General features: G+C 42.2%; 1 protein-coding gene across 1 annotated transcript; it reads left to right on the top strand.

The window, feature by feature from the left end:
- Positions 1 to 3449: 3449 nt before the first annotated feature.
- Positions 3450 to 10095, top strand: LOC124117334 (T-box-containing protein TBX6L-like). The gene is made up of 7 exons (XM_046479152.2): positions 3450 to 3501; positions 5387 to 5634; positions 6175 to 6442; positions 7054 to 7259; positions 7850 to 7896; positions 8232 to 8411; positions 9408 to 10095. Exons 1-7 carry the CDS (start codon positions 3496 to 3498, stop codon positions 9671 to 9673), a joined length of 1221 nt encoding a protein of 406 aa, XP_046335108.2. The 5' UTR covers positions 3450 to 3495; the 3' UTR covers positions 9674 to 10095.
- The last annotated feature ends 211 nt before the right edge of the window (positions 10096 to 10306 follow it).

Below are 10306 nucleotides of genomic sequence, written 5' to 3'. Positions count from 1 at the left end.
GACACCATATTTACCTGGATTCTTTATAAATATAACATATCCTTCCTTAGTTCTTCAGTATGACAACATATCCTACTTAAATCCTTCACTATGCTTGTTTGTAACGCCCGACATTTTGGAACAATATGTAACTACCACCACCACCACTCCATCTCACCTAAAACCTTTTCCTCTATCTCCGTATGCGTATTTCACGCTTTTGGACATGGTAAAGCCATCTGGATTTGTTTCACACTCCTATCCAGAGTTCGCTGCCACCTGCCTAGTTCTTCTGTCACAGGCTAGAGTTGGACGATACATGACATGTTATTCATAAATGCGACAAAACCATTTCCATAGTCAAGAGAAATGTCTGCTAAGAGCACAGTCGATTGTACGATTCCGACTATATCATGACCATGAGCTTATGAATCACTATGAAACAGCGATGCCACCGGGTGTTCGCGAAAGGGTCAGCGTATCCTGCCCCACCGGTGGCACCGGTCACAAACTCATGCAAAGGCAAGTAAACTGTTTACCAGAAAAAAACAACATATGGTAAAAGTCAAAATAGGGAATTGCATCGGAAATAATTTTTGTCACTGATGCTTCCAATTTGGAAATGTCATCCACATGTCTACCATAAAACTTTGAAAGCTTTACTGACGCCTTGAATATTTGTTGTAACCTTCATCAAACAACTTCTGAGCAAGAGACGTGTGACGTTCTTTGAAATCTTGGTAGAAATGCTCGATTGTGTATACACAGTCCATTCAACACATTTCATCTTTTGTATTTTCAAACGTCTGCACAGTTAGATAAACATGTGTCATGAAAAAGATAACTTCCATTGAGCAAATATCCTAAAACGTAACAAACAATTTATTTTTGCGCATTTATTCTTTGTTAACATTGGTTATACGGTGCCACGTGCAGACATCGAATCACTACGGAGAGCTAGCAACACTTTCACTGTGATGCTACAGTTTAAAGATATTATTATTGTCACACACCGAATACTTAGAATAAGCGCGATGTTTACAAACAAGAAAAAAGTTCGGTCACGTGATATGCAAATTATCTTGTGGCATCACTGCGCGGAGGATGTGCACTTTTATTACAGACTCACCGCCAAAAGAAACGCGAAACATAGAAACATATAGAGAAGTATGTACGTTAAGAAGAGATGTTTCCAATGTGTACCACTTAATGACAAAACTAACAATCAGTCGAATGTTACCCAAAGTGTCTTCATTCTTATCGCGATATGCTGCACAACTTCACACGCTAATCCTGCACGAGACAAATGGTGCATCTCGAGTCATGGATCTATGACGTCACATAAGATGCATTGGTATACGTCGGTTCACACAACATACCAGTATGTTCGTTTGTGCATCAAACCAATCCAATATCCCTTGAATATGAATAATTATTCTTCATATGTTAACCAATAAATATGGTATTCGCGTGTCCTTGTAGGTGAGTATTTATTTAGTGATGAAATACTGGATGTATCTGCACAAATAAAATAGATTTTTCGCTCGTGTTATGTAACACCAGAGACCATTTACTCTACTGTCTCTGGTAACACTTTACACTGGAATTACGTCCTTTTTGCTTCTTTGACAACATTTGTATTCAGTAAAAGGTCCCGAAGATCAGTTAGGATCAGTAAAAGATCAGTAAAAGATCCCGAAGATCAGTTAGGAAATACATTATAAATAGAATATTTGACCTTTCTTGTCAATATCATGTTTGTGTCATCTCGGGACCTGAAACCGATCACGCCCTTTTTCAATAAGGAGCTTGAATTGCCGAGATTATAGAGGTTGGACGGAGCGCGGAAAATATCTGTCGCCATGGCGGGGTATATTATATTATATTATATTATATATTTTTACAGCTATGTAGTTGTAGCAGGGTACATTGAAAGTAAAACGTTATTGACCAATAAGATACCTACATTTAATGTGCGACAAAACACACGCTGCATGGTCTGACGGACGTCATGTTCAACACTGACACCATCGAGAGGATGACAAGGTGATAGGAATCCATTATATTGTCGTACACGCGTTAAACCCTAACAATAGAGCTCGTGATAAAGAGCGACAATACAGACGCCAGGCGTGAAGCTAACACTAATTATCATCTCCGCAATTTGCCTTGACAACCGAGTAACACGTGTGCAGTTATGAAACACTGAGTGTCGTCAAACCCAACACCTCCTTAACGATGATCGAACTGATCTCATGAAGTTATTATAGAAGCGCGCCTCTGTGGTCTAGTGGATATAGTGTCTGTCCGGAGAGCGGAGGTCGCAGGTTCGATCCCCAGACCCGTCACACCAAAATGCGTTAAATGATGGTATTTGTTGTCACCCTGCCTGTTGTCGGCATTTAGGGGATGAAACAAGGTCTGGTCTCGTCGGAGTCACAGTACTGTGTCTGAGTGGGGTATCCATGTTAAATTGCGGTATGGGGTTTTCGTTGGCGAACTCTATCAAAATCGGCATTAGTCCAGGCTAGTACAAGCAAACAGACCGACAGACTGACTGCACCACCATGTTTATGTAGTTTAAACCATAAACCATTTAAACCATTAAACATAAACCATTTGCGAAACTTTGTTTCAACATTTCTACATGGAATGACCAATTTTGTCATCAGAGAAGAGAGAAGCGAATGTTACTTCACCACTTGTGTCAACCTTAGTAAACTCAAAAAGGAAACTGCCCCTGGAATATCCGGGTTAGAATTGATTTTCAACAAACCAAAGGTGGGAACGGTCGTATCCCAGTTGCGTAGATCGATGCCCAATCACTGGATTTTCTGGTCCATACATGTTTATTTACAGACCGCCGTCATATAGCTTGAATATTGCTGAGTGCAGCGTTAAACAACAAACAAACAAACAAAAAGAAACCTGACATATTGTTAATCACCATATTGCCCTTAAATCCTGTAATTCAAAGAACATTCAATGAATGAAAAGTTTTTAATTTCTCTTAAATTAAACATTAAATTCAAAATTTCACATGTTTTTATGCCCTACTAAAGATGTACACCAGATCGAACTGAATGACAATTATTGTCAGGTGTCAACCTTCTCTTAATGACGGTGACCACAGGGGGGTGGGATGGTGGCAATGGTTTTCACTGTTTAATTATAAAAACTCAAAGGTGATGGATACACACCTTTTCTGCTCGACATATGGGAGGGGCGGGATACCTCTTGGAGTTAAACTGTGAACGTATGACACACTGGTGTGACATATAGCGTTCTGACGGTTTGATATATAGCATATCACACAACATTCACAGCACAGCTGGGCGGATATCTTGATGTTTACGCGAACAGTCGCAGTTGTCTGTATCGTCGTCTCTGATTGGCGGACAGTCGCGACCGATGACATATTTATGTCACCTTTCGTAAAGGGCGTGTCACTTGTGGCAGCAATACTTGCAGAGTGGACTAGATCTATCATTCCTCGACAGTGGTCTGTTTATAAACATGGAGGTACGTGGAATAACATTTGTTTATTTTTTTATCTTATTCTCTTAAGTACTATTTGACGATATTGTTTCATGTTGTATTGACGAGGGGTATTGTTGAAGGAGATTGCAGATTAGGTGGTTAAGATTAGCTGTGTACTATATGGTACAGTCACTGGGATGTGTGGCAACCGCTGGGTATATGCACAGTCTAAGTGCACATGGACAGTCAAAGGATGCATTGCAGTCACTGGGTGGGTACATGTACAGTTATTTTGTTATTTTGTTATCAAGCGAAGAGTAACTTTAGTGCTAAAAAGAAAATTATTGTTTTTTCGAACCGTTTTCATGTAATGACCCATGAGTTCAGCTGATATGAATTTGGAAAAGCGACTGACTGTTCAGGATTGCCAAAGAGTTTTGGACAGCTCAGAAACGTCTCCAGAAAGAGAAGGGTAAACGCCCGCAAGTGATATCAGCTATTAAGACTTATCAAAAGTCTCTGCTAGTACCGTCTCGATATTCACTCAAATTTTCAACCTCATGAACATAATAGACATTGTGTTTGAGTGAGTGAGTTGGGTTTAACGCCGCTATTAACAGTAATCCAACTATATCGCGGCGTGTCAGCTTAATGTGGGAGGAAAGCCCGAAGTGATGCAAGTCTTAGATGTTTACCACTTCAGCGAAACCCATGAGCACGGCTATGGTGCTGACAAACCTTGAAACATAATCTTGGCGAACTGGGATTCAAACCCATAACCATATGTTTCTGTCGTGCCCAAGGGACGCAAGTCTACACAGCGAAATGCGGCGCCAAAGACGACTTGGCCACCCTTGCCCCCTGTCAAATTACAATAAGGCCTTCTGAAAAAATAAACGACAAAAACCATTTGTACGATTCCGACTATATCAGAAGCATGTGTTTGTGAAACACTTTCAAATAGTGAGGTGTTCGCGAAAAGGTGAGCGTATCCTGCCCCTCCGGTGGTACCTGCAAAGGCAAGTCAATTGTTCGCCTGAAAAAACACAGGTACTCAAGGTACAAGTCCAAATATAGAATTACATCGGACATAATTTTGGTCACTTTGAAAATGTTTTCAACATTGCTTCCATAAAACTTTTTGAAAGCTTTGGTACCTGAACCCTGGTCAAAAGAAATAAATTTCATAGTTTCTGTCACAAATCGATCATGAAAACATTTTGCAAGCTAAACTTGACTTTGCATAGACATTTTGACGTAACCCAATGTGACATGCTTCGTCATTTTGTTTTCATTAAACACAATTGTGAATTCAGGAAATCCAATAAACATCAAATTATAATTTTATCTTCCTACATATTTCAGCTTTAATCTAGCCAAGGTAACATTCCATGTATTTCTCCAGTCCCGACAGTGTCAACGTAGACGTACACGGTGACTGGGGCGGTGGGAATGCCTAGTGGTAACCTCGTTCGCCAGTCACGCCGAAGGCCCGGGTTTGATTCCGAATTAGCAGCAGAGTAAAAATATTTTTAAAAAATGGAGGTAATGTAAATCGGTTTTATTGGAAGGTTATGTTGTATGTCACTGAGAACTTTGCCACACGTCATGAATAGGGAAATGCGTAAGAATATGTGAGAATTTGTGAAAATATATTTATAATGATGTGAAAATGAATGTAAAACAACCATCCAAGACAAGCAGCATAAATCACTTTTTGGGCGTTGGGGAAAAAATTGATGTCTGTTTACATGCTGCTTTTGTGTGGGGTTGCTATCAAAATGAAAAAAAATCACTGACGCCGTTGTTTTTGCTGCAAACAAGAAGTATAGGACGGATTTGAGTCCTTGTGGTAAGAGATTTAGAACACGTTACTGCCACACATTTTGTGCTTATAATCAATTCAAACAAATATATTTGTCCACAGCTTCCTCTAGACTTGAGCGTCAGAAAAAGTTCCGTGGGCGATGATGTCACTTCCGGCGACGACAATGACGTGGTGACCAGCGATTCTCCGCCTCCTTTTAATGACGCCTCTGGCCTGATAGCGGACACCGCCGTCAGTCCTTGTGTCACCCGGCATGAGGGGGAAGTAGGCGTGTCTCTCCTAGATGCCCATATATGGGAGGCATTCAGCCTCAATGGTACAGAAATGATCATCAATAGGAATGGAAGGTACAGATTTCACGTGTGATAATACTGTATATCAATATCAATATTTTATCAATTATATCATATAGTGGGAAGTTTTCTCGGCAGGATAAAAGTGGTATCAAATGGTATACTGCATCCTCACATGTTTTGTCCTGCAATCGACGGAAAGGGGGTCATTTAAACATGTTACCTAAATAGGGGAAGGTCAACATAATGTTGCAGTCCTTAGGACAAACTCTCACACACCCTGTCCCAACCCCGCACCCCACCCCCACCAAACACGCCTACACCCCCACAACACATATCCGTGGGTTGGAATCCCGATTCGTCCTGATAATGGTTCCAGGTTGTCAGCACCATACCCATTCACCAAAACTGTAAAGACCCGCATCACTCGGGCTTCCCTTGATCAAACTGACACGCTTGACATAATGGGAATAATGTTCAAAGCACTATGAAACCAAATTCATTCACTCACCCTTTACATAAGTTCTGTTATTAAGGTATGATCTATGCATATGCCACAAACATAAAATATTAGCATTCATGTGATATGTTTAGACGAATGTTCCCGCACGTGACAGTGTCTACTTCCGGTTTAACCCCATCCGGGCTCTACAACGTCTGGCTTGAAATCCTGCCTGCAGACGGAAGAAGGTTTAAGTACATTCAGGGTGAGTGGCTTCCCGTCAGCCCTGCCGACCCAAGTTCTGGATACCCGCCCTACCTCCATCTGGACTCGCCAAACACAGGAGCGTTCTGGATGCAGAAGAAAATTTCCTTTGCACGCCTCAAACTCACGAACAATCGAGATTCTGCGGAGGGAAACGTGAGTATGGGCTTCATGAGCTGACAATAAAATATACAGATGTACAGGTGTTAAGTCCTGCTTCAATGGCCCAGTTCGAGGATAGCCTCTTTCTGTTTACCTACAATCCTTCCATCCTGGATAACATACACAGCATCCGTGGTCTAGTGGAAAGAGCGTTTTCACCAAAAAGTGACTTGTTCACCGGATACCTTGATAACATTTTTTGTAGGTATATGAATATACATAAATGGTCTGGAAGCAGACACTGATAAGTTATTATAGCATCTCCTAGAACAAATCATGCCTTACTACTCTTCATATACCAGATGCAAAAATATAAGAATTGACTGAGTTAGTGAGGGACAAATTAATGGCTGACCCCTCAGGGCCAAGAAACCAGGAAGTTGGCTATGTATGATATGAGTAACTTAATATGAGTATATTAATATCATTAATAATTAACTACTTGAGTCATATCGAAAATATTTTTGTACATAAACGCAACGGGTTTTGAATGGTTTGATGAAATGGCCTTTGAAATTACCTGTGCAAAGATCGCTAAAACGTATATATACTATATCATCAAATAAGGCTTGTTTTCAATGTTCTTATTGTACACGCATGCGCAGGTTATGCTGCGGTCAATGCACAAATACATGGTCCGGATTCTTATCAGCGAGACGGGGAAGGACGTCAACGCCACAGTGCCTAAGACGTTCACGTTCCCGGAGACAACGTTTATGGCCGTCACGGCATACCAGAACAACCACATCACCAAGCTGAAGATCCACAACAATCCTTTCGCGAAAGCCTTCAGGGACAAGCATATTGGGAGGTATGTCATGTTGTTTTATGTGTTCTTCTATTTACTCACGGCCTTTTGATAATGGAAGACAATCATGGACACATGCCCCTGGCGTTACAGACTCTGACCACAAGCGTTTATTTTCATGGTTCTTGTGCGTGAAGAAATATCAGTATCTTTATTTAGTCATGTTTAACGTTTTACCACCAGAATAAGACACGTCCGAATCCTATGACAGTGGAAGGGGGGTCAGTGGGGTAGCCTAGTGGTTAAAGCGTTCGCTCGTCACGCCGAAGACCCGGTTTCGATTTCCCACATGGGCACAATGTGTGAAGCCTGTTTTTGGTGTCCCACGGCTTCATAATATTGGCATATTGCTAAAAGCGGTGTAAATCCATACTCACTCACCCTCTCACTTTGATCGTGGGTTCGATTCCCGGATTCACTCTAATTATTATATCTGATTGTCAGCACAATTCCCGTGGGTTTCACAAAATTGGTAAACGTCGACCTGGTCTCTATGGACCGAGTTCACTTTGTTAAGGCCCACAGTTGAAAGTTAGTCCAGTTGTGCAGGCCTCGTACTTGGCACTGATGTTGATATTCTTTATTTTCTTCAGAAACTACCAGAAACGATCTAGGAGCGCTGCGTGGTCTCTTCCTGACGGTAGGTGCAAAACCCCAATCTGTTGATAAACATGTGCAACGTTTTACGGGTGTCAATGAGTATTTGAAACCCGAGCATTTGTTTTTACATTTCAAACGTCTGATTTAGCTTTCGACGGAGGTTCCAAATTTGTATTAAACTGCTGGGCAAAAGAAAGTATACATCCATATTCTGGAGATTATGGAAAAATATGATTCAGGGATTGTGAGACAGACTAATCATAATAATGTTCTATCTCTGATTGAAGCAAGTCTAGATCTACAATCCCACTGGGATCAGTCTAGCTATGGACCCTGACGCAAGGTCTCATCTTTATTGTGTGTATATATCTCCAGGGTACCAGGACACGTCCCAGCGGAACAGGAAGCGCAAACGTGATTCAAAGGAGGATGCGGCTGCTCTCATTAAGGACCACACAGGTCTAACAGGCGGGTTCAACAGTGTGGGCCAAGCAATGTCAGGGACGAATCCGCTGGTGATGGATCGAGTAACTCCCTATGGGTGTGATATGTTCCGTGAGTAGCCCTGTTTCCTGTTCGGAACATACACTGAATGTAACCCCTTTCGGTATGAAACGTTGGTTCCAATCCCGTGGTGTTAAGAAAATATATGTTATTGGTCTCTAGCAATCTTTGCTATAATTGTCGCACGACGGGAGTTATTGGTTTGGTGGTCAGCATGGTGATTTGGTTGATTACGTGTCATCGCACTCCGATAACTAGGGACATGCCAGAGAAAATGCCTGGGACAGAGGGACTTTCTGTAGAGCATCCCAGAGACATGGGGACTTTATGTAGAGCAGACCAGAGACAGGGTGATTTTCTGTAGAGCATGCCAGAGACAGGGGGACTTTCTGTAGAGCATACCAGAGACAGAGGGACTTTCTGTAGAACATGCCAGAGACAGAGGGACTTTCTGTAGAGCATGCCAGAGACAGAGGGACTTTCTGTAGAGCATGCCAGAGACAGAGGGACTTTCTGTAGAACATGCCAGAGACAGAGGGACTTTCTGCAGAACATGCCAGAGACAGAGGGACTTTCTGTAGAGCATGCCAGAGACAGGGGGACTTTCTGTAGAACATGCCAGAGACAGGGGAACTTTCTGTAGAACATGCCAGAGACAGGGGGACTTTCTATAGAACATCACTGGGTCGGAGGTGCTTTTATAAAGAATATACCTGGCACAAACGGATATTCTAGAAAACATCCTATCTGAGAGGTTATGATGGAGGTCCCGTTACAACAATAAGCTGACGTCAGAAGAGGTTTATTAGTTAGACTAAAAACAAATATTGGTCGATGTTTGCCTCAATTAATATTGGTTTAATGACCCCTATTAATGATAGTCGTATCATTGGATTAATTGATTCAGGATGTTGCCCTGAGGGGGGGTGCTGAGTATCGGAGTAAATCGAATAAGTAAACAATATTTATTCGGGAAATATAGTCGATGGTTAATATATACGACAGGTGGGCGCCAATGTTATATCTTCAGGTCTTTTGTTTTTTCAGCGTCTGCACGGGGAACTGGTTTCATGTGTAATGTCGTCCAGAATGCCGGGTTATCTCCCCTGTATCGACCCTTTCACCACCAAACCACTCCGGCGGTCGGCGGACTCTGTCCCCTGCCCCCCTTCATGTACCCCGCCCGTTACTTCCTCAGCCCAGAGGTATCTCTCACGCATCCCCACCCAAGCAACTACCCACTACCCATCCCCGCCAACTCGAGTCACGCGCCATGCTACAGCCTCCCAAACTATCATGGGGACTTGTCCTAGGATGGAGGATGGAGGATTACGTCACAGGCGGCACGTAGGAGGAATGAACATCTCTGGGAAGAAGATGTGTTGAGCGATTTTTCTTGGTGTGGCGTCAAGCGGAATTGCGTGGAGCGGCGTGGGGTGTGTTTTGAAGACATTGTCTGATTCATCAGTTGGGGAAAAACCGTGACAGATTCTAACGGAAGACGACGACACAAACAACTAAACAGTCACCTCGTCCATACGATGGGCGTGAGAAACAAGCGTGTCTAACTATTATAGGCAGTGTTTGTGACAGATCCCTACTATTAACGTTATCAGGCGGAGGTGAGAAGAGAGACGCGATGGCAGCATTGTGAGCGCCACGATGTAAACTACTGTCTTAGTGCTAACAAAATCGTCGTTATATGTTTCGTGTTAAAATATTTTACTATTGTATAATTGTGTGTTCCATAACAAATAAACACTATGATAAACGTTTCAACTTATTGTTTGTAGTAGGGATAATCAGTTTTGAATAAAACTTGTCGAGAAGTAAATAGATGGATTGTCACGCCGAGGACCATGGTTCGGTTGCACAAAGAGATTTTAGCACTAAAGTGATCGTAAATTCCATGCTTTAACATCGACGTACTGCAGTAGTGCTAAGGC

Source organism: Haliotis rufescens, unplaced genomic scaffold (genome assembly GCF_023055435.1).
Source record: "Haliotis rufescens isolate VD_foot unplaced genomic scaffold, xgHalRufe1.0.p SCAF_12, whole genome shotgun sequence".
NCBI lineage: Eukaryota > Metazoa > Mollusca > Gastropoda > Lepetellida > Haliotidae > Haliotis > Haliotis rufescens.
Note: the sequence above shows the minus strand (reverse complement) of the source record. Positions and strands in the feature narration are given on the sequence as shown.